At 40.9% G+C, this 24,294-nt stretch overlaps 1 protein-coding gene across 1 annotated transcript in view; it reads right to left on the minus strand.

The window, feature by feature from the left end:
- SDK2 (sidekick cell adhesion molecule 2) overlaps positions 1-24,294 on the minus strand; it is a 1,526,639-nt gene that overhangs the window by 721,545 nt on the left and 780,800 nt on the right. Inside the window, exon 10 of the mRNA XM_044085131.1 lies at positions 13,130-13,297. Within this exon, the coding sequence (XP_043941066.1) occupies positions 13,130-13,297 (168 nt within the window). The remainder of the gene's footprint in view (positions 1-13,129; positions 13,298-24,294) is intronic.

The raw sequence follows: 24,294 nt of genomic DNA on the forward strand, positions 1-24,294 counted from the left end.
GCTCCACTGCCACAAAGGCCTGCAGATCAGATACCCTTCTTGCTGAAGTGATTGCTAAAAGGAAAGCTGTTTTCCAAGAAAGGAATTTTAAATCTGCAGTAGCAGCTGGCTCGAAAGGAGGAAGGGTGAGTTTCTCCAATACAAAGTTAAGGTCCCAGGCTGGAGTTGGAGCTCTCCTGAGTGGTCTTATTTTTGGCCCCTCTGAGGAACTGCTTAAGCAGTGGATGAGAGAAGAGGAGAAGTTCTGTGTTATAATGAGCTGAAATGGCAGATGTGTGAATTTTTATTGAGGAAAAAGACAGGCCCTTGTGATGCATCTCAGTCAAGTTATGTAAAATCTGAGGTAAATTGGGCACTGCTGTGCTCATCCCTTGAGATTGGTCCCAGGCACAGAATCTTTTCCATTTTTCAGCATAAGATTTTCTAGTACTAAGCCTCCTTGCCTCTAAAATGATATCCATCACTGGTTTACTGACGGATGGTAAAGGAGAGATTAGGTAATCAGCCAGGCTGCTAGGTTCAGTGTTTGAAGATGAGGGTGCAGAATCTGATTCTCCTGCTTAGACAGCAGGGTAGGAGTCTGAGGCAGGTGCCATGGGGCCAACAGTGACACACTGTGCAGGAAGGGGTACCAGTGTTGGAGTGGCTATTCTGGTGCAATCAAAATCGTCCTTGGCTTCTCCTGTTTGATTTTTAGTAGTGCTTTGTAGAGCAGAGGCGGAGGAAGAAAGGCATAAACTGATAGGTTTTTTCCAGCTGCAAGGCAGAGCATCCACTTTCAAAGCTTGTCTGTGGGGAGTCCTTGTGCAAAATTCTTCCAAATCATAGTTCTGGGGGGAGGCAAACTGGTCTGTATCTGGGCTCCCCCATTTGCTTGTCAACATGTTGAAAATCCTTGGTTCCAGTTTCCACTCATGTGGGTCCATGAGATTTCTGCTTAGTCCATCTGCCAGTGTATTTAGTTTTCCTGGCAGGAACTGAGCTTGTAGATGCACTTGATAGCTCAAGGCTGTGTTCCACAATGCCATGGCTAGTCTACAGAGGGAGTAAGGATGTGTACCCCCCTGCTTATGAACCACATAACAGTGTTGTTGTCCTTCTTTACCATTAATTGTCCTGGAAGAATGTGGTCCCTGAAGGCTGTCAGAGCATTCTGTACAGCTAACATTTCTTTTAGATTGATGTGCAGGTGCATTTGACTTGGGTTCCATTTGCCCTGAATGCACTTCCCTGCCAGGTGCGCCCCCCATGCATAGTCTGATTTGTCTGTTGTTAAGGTTTGGGTGGTAGGGGGTAGTGTGAATGGTAGTCTCTTGTTTTGGTGGCAGGCTTCTGCCCACCAAAGGAACTCTAGGCATAGGCAAGGTATGATAGAAATCATTGCTTCTAGATCCTGAGAGTGTTGACACCATAGGCTTTTTAGATACCACTGCAGTTTCCTCATATGCAGTCTTGCATATGAAATTTGAAGAATGCAGGAGGCCATGAATCCCAAGGCTTGTAGTATTTGCCTTGCAGATAGAAGGGTTTTTGTGGCCACTTGTTTGAAGTAGGTTGTCAAGTGAATTTGTTTCTCTGGCGTGAGGAAAGTCATCTGGGAAGTTGTATTCAAGCTTGCTCCCAGGAATATAATTTGTTGACAGGGTACCAGGTGTGATTTATTTTCATTTATGGTGTACCCCAGACAAGTTAGCACCCTTTGTACAAAAGCCAGATGATTCAAAAGTATGTCCTGGTTTTCTGCCTGAATTAGACAATCGTCAAGGTATGGGTATATCTGAATATTTCTTTGCCTGCAAAATGCAATGACTGGAGCTATGCACTTTGTGAATACCCTGGGCGCAGTAAATAAGCCAAAGGGCAGTGCGGAGAACTGATAGTGAATGTAGCCTGCTTTGAAGCGTAGGTATCTTCTGCAAAATTCCGTGACTGGGATGTGCAGGTAGGCTTCCTTTAAATCTAGTGTTGCCAACCAGGCATCATTGCCTAGCATAGGAAGCAATTGGTGAAGAGTCAGCATCTTGAATTTTGGAATCACCAGAAAGGTGTTTAGAGCAGACAGGTTCAGGATAGGACGCCATGAATTGTCTTTTCTGGGTACTAGGAAAAGTCTCAAGTAGAAACCTTGTCCCTTTTCCCCTTCTGGTACCAACTGAACAGCCCCTATGCTTAAGAGAGAGTATTTGCTTTTGGGCCTCTGCCCACAGATTTGAAGGTAGATCCGGCCAACCGCTTGGAGTTGGTAACGTGTGGAAGTGAAATCTGTATCCTTGGGACACAATATTTAAAACCCATTTGTCCTGGGTAATGAGTCCCCAGTTCTTTGCATGAAGTGCAATCTTTCCCCCCAAAGGGGCAGTCAGTTGAGAAGTGCTTGGAAGTTTTAAAAAGAAGTCATAGAGACAGTTTACCATAGGGGGGAGTTTTATTACTGCCAGATTTGGAAGTGGAGGCCCCCCACTGCTTAGTCCTGTGCGTCCCCTGGGAATGAAGTGTGGATGCTCTGCTGGATCTGGGTTTGGACTGAGAAGGTCTGGAAAAGACATGAAAGGACCAATTCTTAGAAGGCCAATGCTTACTAAATCTCAGAGGTTGTTGTTTGTTTCTTTCGGCTTTTCCCGGTTAGGGGTCGCTACAGTGGAACTCCGGTCCGCTAATGATTGGCAGTAGATTTTTACGTGCTGGCTTGCCGGGCCTAACGCACAACCTTCAACGAAGGAACGCCCATTCATGCATGTTAACACACAGAGGACGCTCTAACTGAGAATCGAATGGGCAACGTCTAACTGTGAGGCAACAACGCTACAAAAATCTTTAACAGTTTGCATAGATTTAGCTTTTTCTTCCATCTTTTTAAGAACTTCTGCCTTGTTCTCAAAAAGGCGGTCCTGATTTCAGGGAACATCCAGTAATTTTGCTTTAACATAATCTGGCAAGGATTGCTCCTTAAGCCAAGCATGGCTTCTAAGTACAGACCCAGTTACAGCAGCCCTGCAAGATGCCTCTAGTGAATCAAAACCACATTGCAACATATGTTTACCAACTTGTTCATCAGAATGCATTAAATCCTATAAATCCTTATTTTCAGCACAATCAGGAATCAACATAATTTTCTGTTTAAATAATCCAATAATATGCTGCTGATATTTTAACATATGAAACTGGCAATTCAAGGCCATAATGGCCAAAGTTACAGAAGTGTATAACTTCTTACCCCATCTATCCAGCGCCCTGAAGTCTCTGTCAGAGGGGGTAGGATTTTTGGCAGTAGTAGCTTTAATGCCCTTGGGTCCCTGTGAAATGGTTTCAGTATCCGCAGTATGATTTTTGAAAAGGAGTAATAAAACAACCTGGAGTAATTCCACCAAAAGCAACCAGTAACCAGATATCAAGGTGAAAAAAGCGGAGATCTCACCCAGCAAAATTAGTGCACAAAACTCTTTATTTCACGCTGCAGATAACACACGTTTTTGTCCATAAAACCATAGACTTCATCAGAAATACTTTAATTAAAACCATTCGTCTTATATACCATTCTGATGAGATTTTTCTTCAGTGCTGACATACAGTCCTGAGCTCTGAATCTGATGAGCTGACTTTGGATGTGCACCCATATATTTGAACTAAACAATCAAAGAGTATGTTACTCCAGTCTCTTTATTGTTAAGCGCTTTCTTCCCCAGTATACACCTCGGGACTTCCTCAGAACTAGAAACAGAAGAAATTCTCTTTGATTGTTTAGTGTAAATGTATGGGTGCACATCCAAAGTCAGCTCATCTCTCTCAACTTTCTGATTTAAAAGCCCACATTTGCACTTGTTTCCCCCCTTTCCTGTAACTAGTTTAGTCCAGATACAGATTCTTAGTTTTAGCACTTGAATTTGCTTATTCGTGATCAGCACTTGTTCAGAACTTGTAAGCACTAAATAACCTACTAATTACTACAGCACTCAGCCTTCCTCATTACCTAGAGGAAAACAGTTTTGGTACTTACTTTCCTCACTTGCTTAGAGCAAAACAGCTCTTGTACTCACTTTCCTCACTTATCTAGAGGAAAATATTTTTTTATTCAGGCATGTCCAAGGGTCAGCTCCCAGTGATCTCTCCTGTATATCTGATGAATCTGTGCATCTTTGGACAATGTAGAAATTGCCTCTTGTATACAGACAACCCTCTCCTACTATCATCCAACACTACAACCTGTGAGAGATGCACTTATCTAACCGAACTGGAGGTAAAGCTCTCTCCAATCAAGACTGAACTTGACAGTCAAGAGGAGAAGGTAAACACTTGCACCACACCACACTCATCACATAGTCTCACTAAATCAACACCACCAAAATCCGCACATAGAAACACAAAAACATTCGCAGAGGCTCTCAATAATAATCTGCTCAAGCAACAGAGACCTCCAAAGCAGAAATGCAAGAAACCCCCCCCCCAACACAACACAACCCAAATGACACATAGCCCGCAGACTCAGTGTGCCACTCAACCACAGCCAATAAGGCAAAACAACATACCCAACACACTAGTCATAGGTGACTCTATAGTCAGGCATACTGATGTCCCACTCACCAGGCTAAACAAGGAGAAGGTTACTGTCAGCTGAATGTCGGTTTCCAGGATCCACCACATAACCCACGCACTCAGGTCACTCCACAACAAGTACAAATATGACTGTCATTATCCATGTTGGTGTGAATGACCTGAGACGTACCTCCCTGGACTACATGAAAAGAGACATGGAAGAGCTCTCTAATCTTGTAGCCCAGGCAGGTAGCCCTGAGTAGCATTCTGCCATCACCAAGAATGATGCCACAGTACAAGGACAAAATTATTGACTTCAACAATTGGCTAAGCTTCTAGTGCCATTCTAAAGGGATCCAATATCTGTCTACCTGGGATGACATGGTCGATAGACCATGATGCTTTGCCAGAGATGACCTGCACCTGTCACCCCCGGGATTCCAGATACTGGCTAAGGTTCTTGCTGCCCCTATAGTGCCTTTTTTAGGCAAGGTTCAAATGACAAATTCACCACCGTAACAGGAACAGGCAAGCAAAAACTGAGGGTGATGCTACTCAATGCTAGAAGTCTAAATCTCAAAATGCACTCATTGGAGGCACTCCTTAAAATGGAGAACATTGATATCTGTGCAGTGACTGAGACCTGGTTCAAGGTTCCAGACAGCACCCCTGCACTACCAGGCTATAACTCATACCACACTTTTCGGCCATCTAACCTGGACCGGAACACCAAAGGCGGAGGTGTGTCCATATTCATTAAGGATATCCACACCTCCAGGCTAGTTGCTCAGCATAATGTAGCCGTGGTTATCCAAGTGAAACTAACTCTGGGCAAAACTGCAGTCCAAATTGTAGCTTGCTACAGATCACCCACCATGCCCCTGGATTCCCACTCCTCTTTTCTTGATGTACTGGAAAATATTAGGGTTCAACCAGACACCCTAATAATGAGAAATTTCAACTACCTCACCATTAACTGGGGAAACTACTCATGTACCAACTCCTTTGCTCAACGCTTTCTGGAATTCATAAACTCCAATGCCCTGGATCAACTTATCCACACTCCCACCAGGGGCAACAATATCCTAGATCTAGTCATTACCAACATGACTGACTGGTGTTCTACACCTGAAGTCAACGCCTCATTGATCTGATCCAACCATAAGCTAATTACCCTAGATATCCACATCCTGCCCCCACCCCCCATTAAGGAAACCATGGTAAAAATTTCTCCAAAGCCAACTTCATGCTTCTTAAGACAGAAGTGGTGAACTTCATGACACCCATGCAGATAGACAATACAGTTACAACTACTGAATCCTTCACAATTGCACTTTATAAGCACTTGCATGAGTGCATGGATCATGCTATCCCAAACAGAACCAAGATGCTATCCTCCAAAAAAAGGAAGCCAATCTGGTGGTCCCCTGCCATAAACAAACTGTACAACAGAAGGAAGAAACTGTTGCAAAAGAGAGTAAAATCCCATGAGTGGAGGAGCTCCCTGGTCAGCCTCAGTAAGAAGCTGCGATCCCTGATAAAATCCTCCAAAGCTAGTTACGAAAACAAAATCACCACTGATTCTAAAGACAACCACAAAGCATTCTATAGCTATGTGAAGAATCTCAATGGCAACACTCAGATCTGCTCTGAGTTACAGCACAATGGCACTAAATATACAGACCCAACTGATATTGCCAACATCCTGGCAGATAGGTTCAGTGCTAACTTTACCCCCCTCTCACCCCCTAAAGAGCTCATCTCTATACCGGAAGAATGCAAAGTTCCTGTAATCATGGCTGCGCAGGTAAAAAACACACTCTCCAAATCCAAGAACACAGCATCCATGGGACCAGACAACATACCAGGCTGCGTTCTACATGAACTACAGAACAAACTGGCACCCCACCTAAGTACCATGTTCAATCATAGCCTCACCTCAGGCTTTGTGCCTGCTGAATGGTGCACAGCAACGGTTATCCCACTCCACAAGGGGGGAGCCACCACAGACCCCGGGAACTACCGCCCCATTAGCCTGATGAGCCTGGTCTGCAAGGCCATGGAACGTATCATCATGGAACTTATAAAAAAAGACATTGGTAATCTCCAGACTCTGGACCCAACCCAGTTTGGGTTTGTAAAAGGCAGATCATGTCTCCTAAACCTTATAGACTTCTTTGAAGCAGTCACCAAAGTCGTAGACAAGGGGAAGGTGGTTCACACAGCCTATCTAGATCTTGACAAGGCTTTCGACACCATCCCCCACTCTAGAATTATAGATAAACTCAATAAACTAGGTATAAATCCCTATGTCACAAGATGGATTGCCAACTGGCTCACTGACAGAACCCACACTGTGAAAGTAGCAGACTCCAAATCAGACTTCAGACCAGTGACAAGTAGAGTACCACAGGGTTCAGTCCTGGGTCCTCTCCTATTTGGTATCTACTTCTCTGAAGTACAGGCTAACACAGAAGGTCTTTGACTAACTAAGTTTGCAGATGACTGCAAACTAGGAGCCATAATCGAAACTCCTAATGATGTGCACATCCTACAAAAGGGCCTCACTGAGACAGATGCCTGGTGTCAAAGCCATGGCCTCAAGCTCAATGCCAAAAAGTGCATTTTCATCCCATTTGGTAAAAGCTCTGTACCCATGAACTACAACATAGGCGGTAATATACTTAACACTGAAAGTGTGATAAGAGACCTTGGGACACAGGTGAACAGTAGTCTCTCCTTTGATAATCACATCGCCACAGTAGTCAGGAAATCCTATTACGTGTCACATCTCATCACAAAAGGTTTCTCATCCAGGAAAAAAAGAGGTCATTTTTCCCCTCTACTCATCACTCATTAGACCCATTATAGAGTACAATGCCCGTTTTGGTGTGTACCTCACAAGACATCTACAACAACTGGAAAGGCCGCAGAAACACCTCACAAAGAGGATTACTGGCCTCAAACAGATGCCCTACGCAGACCGTCTCAAAAAACTCCAGCTTTACTCCGTCACGTATTGCCTACTCAGAGGTGATCTCTGCCTAACATACAAAGCTATGTCAAACCCAGAGCTGTTGGACATGCTCCACTTAAAGAAATCCCAATCCCTCCGAGCTACACGCTCTAGGGACCTAAACCTTGTCATCACAATAAACAGAACATGCCGGAGGGATAGATTCCTGTCCCAGAGACTTCCCATACTCTGGAATAAACTACCTATCTATATCAAACAAAGCTCCTCATTAGCACTCTTCAAGAAAAATCTTGATGATTGGATGGGAAATAGGAAATTCACCCCGGGGATCACCTCTGTGGCTCTGCTCGACAGTGGCACTGGAAAATAATTTTCTTGGGTGGCAAAAGCCAGGGTACCTTTTTTGCTGGGCTTGTATAGGCCCCAGGGCTGATAACCTAGTACCTACCTATGAAGCTATGAACCTATGAACCTAAGCCTCTTTTCAGAATCAGAGAAATCCTGACTTTCCCAATGAAAATGCTCCCTGAGAGTATGCAAGGTTTCACCAAAAAAGAAATCCTCTGGGGGGAAGCAGAGGGAATAGAGTCCTCAGCATCAGAATCCTCATAGGTAGATAAGGGTAAATCCTGGTCATCAGAGGAAACAGAAATTTCAGAATCTTGGTCAGAAGTATCATAAGTAAACTCAGTCCTAGGTCTCTTAGAGAGGGAAGGTTGGCTTCCCCTGAATAAAGTAATAAGGTCTTCAGTCATTCTTATCATTGAGGCCTGACCATGCGGTCTGGGCGTCAGTTTTCTAGGCATGGTTCGAGTTTTAGGCTTCAAAGAAGAAGATGGCATCAGTTTAATATGCAAGTCCGTAGGCCTGAATACACCCTTAGAAGCTGGTGCCTGCACAGCAGCTCTGGACCCATGCAAGGTAGACACATCCGCAGATTCCACAGTTGAAGCATCTCATGGCATACCGGACTCCGAATGGGTCTCAGTAAAGACCTGCAAATCTGAAGTAGTGGGTATCAGGGGTTGCGAAAGCGCCTCCCTGAGTACTGGCACCTCGGCGGCCTGTCTCTGTCTTTATCTTTGCGTTTTTTCAGAATGTCGGCAGTCGGATGGCTTACCGAAGACATATCAGGATAATTAAACCGAGCACCAAAATATTTAGAAGCGAAAATATACAGACGACGGATAGTTTGTGGTTTAAATAAGGCACAAAACCAACAGTGAGGTACATCGTGGTCAGGGCCTAGGCAAGGATTACAGAATGAAAATCTTCATGAGGTATTTGCTTTCCACAAGAAATGCAATTATTTACTTTTACTGACATCGGTTTAGAGCAAGAAAAAGTTTCCCCAATGGGGTACTTAGCTTTTAGTTGAAGACTTCGGTTCTGAAACTCGAAAACAAAAATTTCAGGAGTTGGCCGACTGGCACTTGCAAACTGCTTCTGCTTTGGGCACCACATGGTAAGAAAGACAGATGTAATAACGTCTGCTGCATGTTTTATATCCCTGATGACCTGACGTCACTGAAGAGGAGACAGCAACTGACGTAGGACCCAAGACTTTGTTAATCAGGCCGACTGAGGGCTACTGCAAGCAGATAACCCCAAATGTGATGACTGCAACAGTGAAACACGAAGAACATCAGCAGAAATATACCAAGGGCATCCATGGATGTGAACATTTAAGTTATTATGAAAGACTAAAATATCTGAACTTGTACAGTGTCTCTTACAGATATCTAAGAAGAGATCTTATTCAGGTATACAGGGCATTTAGTGACAGCTACCTCTGGGAATGTTTTGGGTTATCAAAAAGTACTACAGAATCATCAGATAACCTATGTAGATAATTCCATAGGAATGAAAAGTGTACTAATTGGTTCTCTGACAGAGCAACTGATGCATGGAACAGACTATCAAATTACATTAAAGCAAGTACTAGTTTTGATATTTTTAAGAACAGCCTGGATACTTACTATGGGAACAAGTGTGTTGGTATATTGGCACGGAAGGGCATTAATGCCCGTGCTTGAAATATTTGAATATGTAGGCATGTACAGTGGATATAAAAAGTTTACACACCCCTGTTAAAATGCCAGGGTTTTTGTGATATAAAAAATGAGAGCACAATAAATCATTTCAAAACTTTTCCCACCTTTAATGTGACCTATAACCTATACAATTCAATTGAAAAACAAATCTGTTAGGGGAAAAATATAAAAAATAAAAAACGCACAATATGCTAGTTGCATAAGTGTGCACACCCTTAAACTAATACTTTGTTGTATGTGCACACCCTTAAACTAATACTTTGTTGAAGTACTTTTTGATTTAATTGCAGCATTCAGTCTTCTTAGGTACACACTCGCCATCAATTAAAGAGACTCTGATTAACCTCAAATAAAGTTCAGCTTTCCTAGTAGGATTTTCCTGACATTTGCTCAGTTGCCTGCTACAGCAAAGGCCATGATTTGCAGAAAACTTACAAAGCATCAAAGGAATCTCATTGTTGAAAGGTATCAGTCAGGAGAAGGGCACAAAAAAATTTCCACAGCATTGGATATACCATGGAACACAGTGAAGACAGTCGTCAAAAAGTGGAGAAAATATGTGACAATAGTGACGTTGCAAAGAACTGGATGTTCCTCCAAAATTGATGAAAAGACAAGATGAAAACTGGTCAGGGAGGCTGCCAAGAGACCTACAGCAACACTGAAGGAGCTGCAGGAATTTCTGGCAAGTACTGGTTGTGTACTACATGTGACAACAATCTCCCATATTCTCCATATGTCTGGACTATGGGGTAGGCTTGCAAGATGGAAGCCTTTTCTTACACAGAAAAACATCCAGGCCCAGCTAAAATTTGCAAAACAATACATTAAGTCTCCCAAAAGCATGTAGAAAAATGTGCTATGGTCTGATGAGACCAAGGTTGAAATTTTTGGCTACAATTACAAAAGGTACATTTGGTGCAAAAACAGCACTTTGCATCACCAAAAGAACACCATCCCCATGGTGAAGCATGGTGTAGCAGCATCATGCTTTGGGGTTGCTTTTCTTCAGCTGGAACTGGGGCTTTAGTCAAGGTGGAGGGAATGATGAACACTTCCAAATATCAGTCACTTTTGGCCAAAAAACCTTCAGGTGTCTGTTAGAAAACTGAAGTTGAAGAGGAATTTCACCTTTCAACATGAGAATGAACCCATGCATACATCCAAATCAACAAAAAAATGGCTTCACCAGAAGAAAATTAAAGTTTTGGAATGGCCCAGCTAGAGCCCAAACCTAAATCCAATAGAAAATATGTGTGGTGACATGAACAGGGCCATGCACAAGAGATGCCCTTGTAATCTGACAGATTTGGAGCGCTTTTGCAAGGAAGAGTGGGCAAATATTGCCAAGTTAAGATGTGCCATGCTGATAGACTCCTACCCAAGAAGACTGAATGCTGTAATGAAATCAAAAGGTGCTTCAACAAAGTATTAGTTTAAGGGTGTGCACACTTATGCAACCAGAGTATTGTACGTTTTTTTATCTTTTGTTTTTCCAAACAGACTTGTTTGTTTTTCAATTGAATTGCACAGGTTACAAGTCACATTAAAGGTGGGAAAAGTTTTGAAATGATTTATTGTGGTCTCATTTTTTTATATCACAAAAAACTGACATTTTAACAGGGGTGTGTAAACTTTTTATATCCACTGTATGTATACACTAGACTTGGTAGGAATGCCAAAAAGAGGCTTGAAAAGGTTGGACGGAAAGTCTGAAGTGTAATAGGATAGGTTCATGATGAACAATGTCATGCATTTGGAAAACATAATCTAACCAAAAATTACATAAAGGGAAACATGATATGAAGAATATCAAAACAGACATAATCTTAAGAATTTGTACACATCCAATAACTTAGAAGTAGGCAAGTAATGTGGAACAGTACTAGAGAAGCTCATGGGGTTTATTTAAATATTTATTACTTGTCAGGTGGTTACACTTGGCCAGGGTATGTATATAAAGAGTGTGTGTGTGTGTGTGTGTGTGTGTGTGTGTGTGTGTGTGTGTGTGTGTGTGTGTGTGTGTGTGTGTGTGTGTGTGTGTGTGTGTGTGTGTGTGTGCGTGTGTTCTTAATTTCGTGGTTAAGAAGTGGCATTAAGAAGTTCGAGCATGCAGAAGACCGAACACCCTAAACACTGATCCCACAAAACATCAAGAAGGGAAAAGTATTTCCTCTGCCAATTTTCACATGAAAACCCCTCACAACACTAGCCTCAAATATGTATGACTAGTGGAAGTGTTACAGAAAGCTTTTTATTAAGTTTAGGTGTATGGTTAGGGTTGAGGACGGGGTAGTGTTAGGAATAGGTTAGCACCCATTATTAAGGTGGGAAGAGGGGCAAATCATCAAACTGGTGATTTGCTTTTTCATTCAGGTCACTGGATGGTTATGTGTAAGATGGGAAATAATTTTTCTCTTCCCTACTTTCCACTGTTTCCTTGAGCACTGGTCTATCTGATTTTCCATCTTTGTGCCAGAATCATTGCTTATAGAATATTGGAACCAGCTGCTTTTCATAATATTTGATGTTCTTTGTTAAATTAGTCTAAATGACATGTGATTTGATGTTGTTAGTATAATGCTCTGCCTATAGACCTATTTCCACCACACCGTGAATGCACTAACTCTACTGTTTGGCATTTCGGTCTGCCATGCTGTACTCTTCCATAGCTATACATTTCCTAGTATTTCCTATAATTGATATGCTTCACACTTTAGACCATTTGTTGTGTTCTGCAACTTGACTCCAAAATCTACACAAAAAAATCATGACAAAGAATAAGAATGCAAACCTCATAAGCATATATATATATATATATATATATATATATATATATATATATACACACACACACACACACACACACACACACACACACACACACACATCTGTATTATTACATTTCATTTTGATATTTGCATATGAAAAATGTGCATATTTATTTTATTTTTGTACTACCCTGTTGGACCAAGCCCACTAGCTCCTTTACTTGCACACAACTGGCCCATTCACTCTTTGGTTGTGGTAGACAGGGATTCCTGGGCACACGAGAGCCCTACAGTACATTAATTTCTGCTCAGGAATACCCCTTGAGCACGATCATTCATGGTAGAAGTCAGGTGGTAGAGAATGGGTCAGCCTTGCTGGTCCTTCAGGGTGGCTTACCCTCTCCTCTGTTGCAGTACCACCCTTCCCACTACAGCTGCCCACCAAGGGTTTCCCTCACGGCTACATATTTATTTCATTTTGTACTATTACTGTCTTTGGTATAGTCTACTGATATATAATGTGTCTTCTGTTACAATGCTGTTTTATCATCTGCATACCATGTATGTTACCGATATACAGCTTGTTTATGACTTGTATTTTTGTTTTTAATTATCTTTATTTATTCCTTGAGCTTGGGTTGTAGCTGAACAGGGTCAACAATCCAGCCCACCTACTTGGTAAACAAAGAGCAAATTAACAAATAAATGAATACATTCATATAGAACCCAGCTAGTGAGACTCTGGTTAAACAGAAAATCCAAGAAAGTGACCATAAATGTTTTGAGAGAACACTTACCCCACACAGTGAGCTGTGCAGATGCTTCATCTACTCCTCGGGAATTGGTAGCCAAGCAAGTATACGTCCCAGCATCTGAGATGTGGGACGGGCTTATCAGCAAACTCCCAGACTCCAGTAAAGTGAAACGAGGAAGCTGCACTGATCCACTTGCAAGGATTCGTTCACCTGTTGCAGGAATATTACTCTGTTAATGAGATGGCTCATGAATGTGGATGACATAGCATTTTGTAAGTTAAAGATACCATATTCTACAGTTTTCAGAGGTTAGTGATTTTTAAACGGTCATTAAAGTGTTACTATAATTATCAAATCAAATTATGTACCTTTTTTCAGCATTTTCCATTTCCAGTAAAGTACAATAAACTGACCTTTGGATCTGTAGACAAGGCACCTCGTTTTAGAACGTTAGGTGCAGTGCAGTTTCATTAGCATAATGAGAAAGGTCTGACTGCCTAGTGATAGCTTTGTTGTCTCGTGGTGGGATTAGTAATAATAATAATAACAATTCCAGCTTAGTGGAGTGCCACCATATGTAAAATGGGGGTTAGCATGGAGGTTGTACATCTGGACAAGGAGTAAGGCTGGGGTATTAGATGGCGATGCTTCTCTTCTGATGCCCTACATCTGTTGCAGGAACACACATGAATGATATACCAGACTGTTCATAAACCAAACCATCATGTGAAGATGTCAAAAGTCCAAACAAGCTATCAGACCATCAAATATATTTACTATACAGACTGCCTTTGGGTAGGAAACGCTGAAAAAAATGACAGCGCATCCTAGATGTAGTGTAATTATCCTGGTTAAAACAAAAGAACTAAAGGAAATAAAAATATTTCACGTAGAAAATAGAGTCTGTTCTAAATAATACAGATCAGAAACAGAATTCTCATACTATATTTCATAATCAACCACCTTCCCCTTTCTAATATTTCCATAGTAAAGCTGCCTTTTCTTTTCATTATTTTAATTGCTAGAAATTGCAGGTAATATTACAGTATCTTTTGCAATTTTATATTGCTTTCTTTTATGTACAAGTCTGTGTCTAATTGTAATGAATGATCAACACTGTATATACACATGCAAGCTATGTACACTGCTCTGATGTCTACGTAAACTACTGTAAAGCTTTTCCTCTCATGAACATATACTTACCTATATTTTGTATTAGTTCTGATATTGTGTAACAACATTTTATGCATATGTCAAAACTGGTGTCAAATGTGGAACTTTTCTCTGTGGGCCTCTGCTGAAAAAAAAGTATTATCCCAGTTGGACTTTCTTGGTAAACAAAGATAAACAAAATAAATTAACTGAAAACTAGAAACCTTGTTCACATCTGCTGTCTTCCTCTTTATCTTTCTATTATCAACACTTTATAAACACACAATCCAGCTTCCATAACTAGTAATCAGTCACTTCTGTGAACCAAAGATGTGTCCATAGTTGCACTGCAGAAGCTACATTGGCTACACAGTGTATTCATGTATAAGCCAGTCTATCGGTTTGTCACAATGTAGATGTAACATGGCCTCCTAATTTAAGATATGTTTACCTCATTTGAGCTGCAAATTAACATCTATTTCACTGTTGCTTCTCATGCTGCAAAGTAAAATTTGCATAAAGGGAACTTTTTCACTTCATTTTGAAAAAACAAACACTTTAAACCAGAGGAAGTGGTCCTTATGCTGGCAACCCTTGTATCTCTTTTGTACTATAGAGCTTTTACAATAAGGTTATGAAGAGTTTATGCTGCTGCGTTATGATATTTAAGACAACTAGCTCAATTACTTATACTAGCAAGCATTCTTCACACCAGAGGTACATATAAAATCAATTTTAATATTTTTGTTCTATTAGTCACCTGTCCATGAAATGGATGAAGGTTACCTACCAGAGGGCCTTTGATGGGGCAGGTTTGAAGTATTTTATGTGTATATTTCTCCTCCCTCTTACTAGCAGAGAGAAAAACAAACTCTGACGAAGATAGGCCAAAAATACTGGTACTGGGTGTGTGCTTCACCACCACTGTCCTGGACACACTGCTATGCATTGACTAGTAGGGGTAACAAGCCACCCTGGCGGGACACTGCTGTTGAATTTACCCTGTACTCTATCCAGCATGCAGTACTCAGCAACAGGGCTATACCATTAATATTCTACAACAGCAGAACTGCTGACTTCAGATGGTCTCTTCTGTCTTTCTTTGGCTAGTTCCTCCAACATACAGAAGATAGCCATATCAGGACAGGCTTCATACAGGGTACATGATGATTTCACATTCACAATGAATGTAATCCATGCTTTCTTTAGTAGTGTTTTGTTAACCTGAATTTCATGTTCTGTTATTTATGTCAGTAGTACTACATGTAAAAAAGGTAGTGAGAAAATGGCAATTTGGAACTAAATCAACTGATTTTTTTTTTTAGCATACGAGAGACTCTTAAACCATGTTAACTGTCACTAAGATTTCCCCATGAGAATTCATGAGTAGAACATTTAGCTGTACTGCATATGACACTTAGACTAAACAATCCTTTTGGTTGCTTACTCTGAAAAATGAGAAATAATCCCTCTGTCTGAATTATTGGCACCATGTAGTATCTGCTAATATTCACTAAAAGAGGTCCAGTGAGGAAAAATCTGCCTGCAGCCGCATAGCATCAAACTGCTGTACTCCATGATGCTAAGCATCAGGGCCATACACAATAACTTTCAGTTCATTGTTTGTTTTAAGCAAATACCCAGCCACTACCTTCCATTCTTGCTCATGGCTGATCCTCAGTCCTTGATGGTGATTACAACTTGGGCAGACATTCTACAAATTGTGATACATCACATTGCATGTATTTACTGGTATTTTACACTGTACGTGCTTGACTCACAATTGAGAGGCAAGAAATGAGTCAAGCACAATGTATGTGCTTGACTCATGTTTACTGCTCCATCTTTGTGACATTTTTTGTGTTATGCCTACTTAATGTTTTTGCTTATATGATGAGATCAGTGGCAAGCATTATGGTGCAATAACATTTCATGATAACTAGCTGTTCTATGTGCATTATACCTTTGAAGTGTATCATTACTTTTTATATCCTGACACAATATTATTTTCTTACATATTTATTGATGACCCTTATTTAGTGAACCTCTCAGAAATACTGCACTGTGAATGCATTGCTTCTTGTTTCTATACATTCATAATTTATGCATTTCTCGTATAACGTTCTTCATGGGTTATGCCTGAAGTCAGACCCCCCTACTTGTCTAGTGTGCTTACTTTGTTGTAAGCAATGAAAGAAATGAAACAGTTTATTTTTACATTCAAAGTTGACAGCTTCTAATATTAGTAATTTATAACCCCTCTCTGCTACTCATGTCACATTCCCTTACCTTACTACAAGGACCAATAAGAAGCTCAGTTACATTACCCATCGATAGTGGAAAACTAGCACTGCTCCCTATTAAGCAGATTATCTCCACATATCCAGCCTGGGAAAGTGCATGTCTTGATATCTGAGGGTGGCATTTTCCAAAAGTGGGGGATACGTAGAGTTAGGCACCTATCCTGTGACTCCTGCTGACTAGTATTGTTAAAAGGCCAGTAAAGGTTTAGGTCTGTAGAGGTGGGTCTTTACTATTGGTTCTGTTTAGATGAAGGAGATCAATAAGTGCAGGGTCATTTATAGCACAATGGGATAAGCAGAGATCACCACTCGGGAGTCTGTATAAGAACACGTAGATGGACAGTTACTGTAGTCTATCCGATTATAAAGGGGTAGTAAGACTTGAGATCTTTTCAGTGATGTAATACTAAGGTCTGATAATATATATAGTGGTTTAGTGATGTACTTTTCAAGGGGGGAATTGCATTAATTGACAGGCCTAATATGAGCCACAGCTCTTTTCTTTCTCTGTAAATATACCTTTCTATCTGCTGTTGCATCACTAATCTTTATTCATTTAACATATCAGATGACCTTCCTGTGTCCTCCCCAGGACAAAGTCTGACACAAAAACACTAAAAAGGGCATATCCTTGCAAAGATCCGATATCATTAAACTGCTTGTTGAGTTTTATCCTTCTATCACAATTTGCTTCTAATTAGTCAGCAGATTTCCTGACTACTGTACCAGTTTTTGATTCTGCAAGCAAAACCTTTTATTTTCCTACTAGTGTCCTCTGTGAAATGGTGCCATAGGCCATTTTTAAAGTCAAGAATGCACTACAGTCACTGGATTTTTATTTACCGTCAAAGTGTGGACCCTGCAATACAAATGTATCAGGATGGACTGTCAAGCCTTCCACTGCAAGAAGTCATGCTGTTGGCCCTCTGCAAGAAAATTAGCATTCAGGAGCTCCACCAAAGACCTGTGCATAGGTGCATAGGTATATACCAAGAGCAACCCAACAATTATATCCCTATGTATCATGGGCACTTATTAGGAGGTGTAAACTTATTTGGGAAGTTCTTAAAGGTTATGGGGGTATATTAGTTTGGGCATAATTAATGTCTGCCTCTGTCTCTCAGAGACATGGGGCCCAGATCTGGGGTGAATTTCCGATTTCCCATCCATTGGTCAATGTAATGCTTAAATAGGGTTAGGGATGGACTCTGCTTCACATGGATGGAGAGCCTATTACAGAGCATGGGGATCCTCTGAGACACATCTCTGTCTCACCAACAAGCCTTATTTATGCCATAACCAAAATTTAAATCAATGGTTCAGATGCTGTTCATTTCGTAGACATTGTACTGAATGCTTAGCCAGGTCCAGGTATGTGTTATGCACCATTTTCCCTCATCCATTGCCTTTGCCTTCACAAAGAAATCCACCAGGATTAGTAGGCATGACCTTCCCTTGAAAAAGACAAATTGGCTTGGGTCAGTGACTGAAGGTTGCCTGTGTCTTTGTTGACCATTTCCATGCTAATTCATTCCATAGCTTTGCATATTACACTAGTCAAACTAATGGGTTTGTTGTTTCTAGGGTTGGCTGATGGGCCGTCCTTGTGAAGTGGGATAACTGTTGCAGTCCTCCATTCTTGTTGCACAGACCCTGTTTTTAAACACCTTTACTGAATTATTACTTAAAACATAAGAAAACATACATTTACATAAAAATAAAACAAACCACATTAACATGTTCCCAGTTACATACATTCTACATCACATATGTTCTTTTGCATACCTATCATCAGTCCGGCATTAAATAAATTGCTCACTTCCTGCCTTCCCTTAAAACTCCCTCCTCTCCGTATCATTATTCTGCATGTATTGTTCCCACGGTTTCCATTTATTTCTATGCAGTTTGCTCCTACCCTTTTCTAAAGATTCTACTTCTGGTTCTTTTATCTCTGTTACAATATACGATCTTCAAATACAGTTGGTTTATATTTTGATTTCCATTTTCTGGTAACTGATTTTTTTTGGCAGCCATCAGAATAAAACTTAAAAGGCCTTACTATATCTAAGCAATTCAGATCCCGTGTCCCAGCTCAGAATAATCATTTCTTTAGCTACACCCATTCACTCACCCAATATTTTGGACCAAGTACTCTGTAAGGAATTTTAGAAGTCTGCCAACTCAATACACTGCCAAAACATATGTTTCCAGTTACCTCTTTATTTTCCATCACACCTACAGCATTTGATATCTACTTAAGGAAAACAATGGAGTTTGCTTGGGGTATAAAAATATCTATGCAAACACTTCAAGCAAAAATCCTATACCTTTTAGACAATGTTGCATACTTGGGAGCTATACATATGCCCTCCCTTTGATCCATTGTAAATTATTTATCCAATCTCTCTTCCCAATCTTTTCATCTGATTGATTCCTATAGTTTTTGTGCAATATTTTAAATGCCCTACTAATTATCCCTTTTCTAAAAGCAGCTTATGTTCTAGCTTCAACTAACACTCTACCCAGAGCAGGTGTTTCACTAAGGATCCCGTCTCTTTTTCTTTGCTTATGCACTGGTATCAACCCTGGTAGGGAAGACAGTTCTTAGAATGCAGAAAATAGTTATTTGCGGTCAATACCTTGGTTCCTTTGCCAGTTTTCTCCAGTAAATTCCATCCTCATTATCCCTAGTCTCTGTACCCCTAATTGCAGTAATCTCTATTGACAGAATCTCCATTCTCCATTCTCTTGCTGCCATAGTTCTCAAAATGGCTACTATATGAATATAATATTCTGCATGGCTGTTGTTATTCTCCTTAGTGAACAGCAAAATCCCACTCTCTCCTTATTTCTTGAAATTCCCCCATTTCATCATCCTTTTCTACTTTGAATTATAGCTTTCTATTTGTGTTATGCATATGAGCCTTAATTGTGTAGCTTATTTATACTATTTGCTGCACTTTTTATAGGTTCATAGGTTGGTACTAGGCTATCGGCCCTAAGGCCTATGCAAACCTAGCCATAACAACTCCCTGGAAAATTTTTCCCCACAATATTTACTTCTCTGTTGCATGCTGTCTACTTTAATACTGTATTTATATATTGTGTACTAATCTACACTGTTGTACTGCAACTGTCTGCCTTACTGTGCCTGCTAAATCAAATGCTATTACTGTTTTCACTGGTTACTAAGTTCTTTTCTCTATTTTCACTGTTTGTTAAGCATTTTTTGGTGTTTTTCACTGTTACAAAAGCAATCTGTTCTGCTGGTTCTGGTTTTCCCACCAAGCAGTGTTATGATAACTGATTTGTTAGCTGTTTAAAACATTCTTTAGAGTCTCCTTGCTGATTTTTTGCTGTTTTAAATGTCTTTAGTGTCTCATTACTATTTTTCTGCTGTGTTAAACATTTTCTAGTGGTTCTCACTGAAACAAGGGTATCTAGTATCTGTAGCATATTCCAGATACAGGTGTGTTGCAGCTGGGTCTGTTTATAGTGACTGTTTGTTCTAAGCATGTTTTTCAGGCAATCTTTGATTGGAAGGGGCCTTCCTGCAGTCTGGTTAAAGGACTGTGTGGGTTGGAACCCCCCTGGTGAAGGGTGGTTGGTCTAGGGATGGAATAAGCATCCTCATTGGCCCTTTAGAACCTTTTTAAATTTTTTTTCAAGTTTTTAGCTTCTGGCATTTAAGCCCTACATTTCAGCAGGTTTCTGCTTGCTTGCATGTCACACAGCATAACACACTGCCGCACAATTGTGCACCATAGCCGGACAGATTAATTCAACAGTTTTTTCCTTAGTTACAGCTGTAGCACATTAGTGTAGCCCTCATCCTTAGTACTTTCCCAGTCAAAGAAATACTGCTAGTGAGCTGAAACCTATTAAATTACCAAAAAAAAAAAAAAAAAACAAGAAGAAATATCCATCGACTGAGCTCTTCCTTGATCAATCCTGAAAAGCCCCCCCTCCCCACAGTGACAACAGTCTTCAACCTAACATCATGGACAGTTGGACCACCCTTGTTTCTCCCACCAAACTTGTTGACTTAGGCCTCTTGAGGCAGTGTAGCAATTGCCTCATTTACACCAACATCCCTGTACTAATAACTCACTCTAGTACAGAGTGTGAGAAATGTATCTACACCAAGAATCTTGAATCCATGCTCTCTTGCACTCAAAACAGTAACACGGAAGTGGTTGTCAACCCATACATAACTACACATGTACATAGTACCACTACTCATGCACACAGTACGCATCTAACACAAAAATCAACATATGCAGAGGTTCTCTCAAAAAACCTACCGAGACACCAGAGACCTCCAAAACACAATATATCTACAACTAACACAGTTCCCACAGCACCCATGACACATAACACACCAGTGTCTCACCTACTAAGCCCATAAAATGTAATACTCAAAAACAAAATTTTCTGGTCACTGAAAACTCAATAGTGAGACACACGGATGTTCCACTTACTAGGTTGGACAAGGAGAAAGTCACAGTTAGCTGCCTGTCCAGTGCCAGGATTTGTCAGATCACGCATGCACTCAGGTCTCTCATCAACAACTACCATTATGACTCTGTCATAGTTCATGTTGGAGTGAATGACCTGAGATGTACCTCACTGGACTATATGAAGAGAAACATGACAGAGCTCTCTGAGTATGTGTCCCAGACAGATATGTACCTAGCCTTGAGCAGCATAGTACCCTCACCTAAAATTATGCCACAGTATAAATAAAAAATGATTGATTTCAATAACTGGCTTACTTTTTGGTGTCATTCAAATGGGATTCAGTTCCTGTCAGCCTGGAAAGCAATGGTCGACAAACCTTGCTGCTTTGCCAGAGATGGTTTGCACCTGGCACCTCTAGGCTTTCAGCTGCTGACAAATGCTCTTGCCTCCACCATAGTGCCATTTTTAGGTAAAGCCTCGAAAACAAACTTAGCAATGTGAAATTTGCCAATCATAATAAAATAACGGTCATGCTGCTAAACGCTAGGATCTTAAGCCAAAAACTGCACACCCTGGAAGCACTTCTGTCACTGGAATATATAGATATTTGTGGAGTCACAGAAACCTGGTTCAAGGCCTCAGAAAGTTCCCTAGCTATGCAAGGCTACACTGGCTTCCACACCTTCAGACAGCAAAAACAACATGTGATAACCAAAGGAGGAAATGTTTCTAGCTATGTTAGAGATACATTCACCTCCTGTCTAGTTAGACTGGACAACTCCATGGAGTCACTCCAAGTTTAGGTTACAGTGTGTAACTGGGAAACCTACTCTAGTCCTCACTCACTAGTGCAAAAGTTCCTTGACTTTGTTAACTCAAATGACCTAGAACAAATTGTTCATCCCCCGACAACAGGGACAAACATACTAGATCTGGTCCTCACTAACATGTCAAACAGATGCACTACCACAACTGTTGGACCCCCATTAGTTAAATCTGACCACAAATCAGTCATCTTTGAGGTGACACTAACACCAGAACTCACAAACAGCAAAATCAGACTAAAAAAACTTCACCAAGGCAAACTATACCCTCCTAAGTGAAGGTATAAATGCATTCTGAGCCCCACCCCCAGCTGGAAATGGTAACTACACTGACACTTACTCTAAAGCCCTGTAAATCATTTGCATAAGTGAAAGTGTATACACTCAGCTGTACCAGAAATAATCAAAGCCAGAGCCCCAAGTAAAAACAAGCTGCCCTGATGGACATCCAGCATCAACAAACTTTACAATAAATGCAAAAAGCTAGTGTCCATGAAAACAAAGGCGAGACCACAACAATGGAAAAGCACCCTCCCTCAGCCTCAACAACTAAATAAGACAACTTGTCAAGTCCTCTAAGGATAACTTTAAAAAAATAAACTTAGCTAGCACAGCCAAGAATAAACATAAGGCCTTTTTACAGCTATGTACATAGCCTAAAAGGTAGGGCCCAAACGTGCAGAACTCGTGACCAGTGGTATCACGCAAACTGACCCAAGAGAAACGGCAAACTTGCTAGCAGATAGGTTTGGTGAAAATTTCACCCTCCCCATCCCCTCCAAATCTATCACAAACCTTGCCCCAATATCTCACCCCCCCCACCCTACATATTTGAATAACAAGGCAAAACACAGGCTATATGGGACCAGACAGCATCCCAGGCAGTCTTCTAAATAGCCTAAAACATGAACGAGCATCACCACTAAGTACTCTTTTCAATCATAGTCTAACCACAGGCTTTTTCCTGTGGACTGGAGACTGGCAACAGTTATTCCCCTCCACAAAGGTGGCCTAGTAACAGACCCGAGAAATTATAGACCAGTAAGGCTGACCAGCCTCATCTGTAATGCCATGGAATGTATCATTATGGACCTCATAAATAAAGACATATGTGAGCTCCAAACCCTGGATCATACCCAATTCGACTTCATCAAAGGCAGATCCTGCCAGTTAAATAACACAAGATTACAAGGTCTAGACTTGTAGACTTGTAATTATTTCATAGTTTATTGGGACAGCTTAAGCTCACCACTGTTATTATGCGTGTCTCTGTGCTATCATTGTCTGTTTGTCTATTTTTGTTACTTAATCTATCTAATTGTGGAGCTTTTCTCCCCAGGCCTCCACTGAAAATGGACCTGGTCCAGTTGGATTATCCCGGTTAACAAATGTAAAATAAATAAATAAATAAATGTTGTGGATTTTTTCAAAAATGTAACCAAGGCCATTGATGAGGGCAAATCTGTGCACACAGTATACCTCGACTTGGCAAAGGCTTTTGACACAATCCCACCATCAGGCATTACAGATAAACTTAGCAAACTGAATATGAACCTATGAACCTATAAACCCCTTCGTTATAAGATGGGTTGCTAATTGGCTCACAAACCAGACACAAGCTATCAAAGTGGGTGACTCCACATCAACCAATAGACCTGTTACCAGCAGGGTGCCACAGTTGTCAGTGCTGGGCCCCCTACTGTTTGGTATATACTTCTCAGAAGTGCAGGTCAAAACTAAGGGGCTGTGTCTGAACAAGTTTGCAGATGACTGCAAACTGGTTGCAATTAATGAATCCCCAAATGATGTTAGTATACTCTAGGAGGGTCTTACACAGACCAACAACTGGTGTCTTAGTCACAGTCTCAAACTAAATGCAAAGAAATGCATCATCATTCCTTTTGGTACAAACAATGTCCCTTCACACTGTCAAATCAACAGTAATACATTAAGTATGCACAGAGTGGTAAGGGAATAGTGTTCACAAGTTGACAGTGACATTAACTTCGACCACCATGTGTCTACTGTACTAAGGAAGGCTTTCTATGTAGCACACTTGATTAGTAAAGGCATTGCCTTGGGGGAAAAGTAGGTTTTAACCCCTCTATACTCTGCATTAATCCAGCCCATAATTGAGTATAATGCCCCATTCAGCATGCCAGGTACACAGCATCTACAGCAATTGAAGAGACCTCAGAGGTTTCTAACAAAGATGATCAAGGGACTCCAGCATGTGCCATACACAGACCGACTAAAGTCCCTGTCACTTTAGTCTGTGTCATATAGACTTCTTAGGGGAGACTTATGCCTGGCTCACAGAGCAATCTCAGACCCAAACCTAATGAACTTGCTGCATATCTATAAATCAAATGGGACTAGGGCCCCCTGTTCCAGGGACCTAAATATGGCCTGCAACTTAAACAGGACATGCTGGAGGGACAGATTTATCTCCCAGTGGTTGCCATGT

Source organism: Protopterus annectens, chromosome 10.part0, assembly GCF_019279795.1.
Source record: "Protopterus annectens isolate FY-2018-M chromosome 10.part0, PAN1.0, whole genome shotgun sequence".
Taxonomy (NCBI): domain Eukaryota; kingdom Metazoa; phylum Chordata; order Ceratodontiformes; family Protopteridae; genus Protopterus; species Protopterus annectens.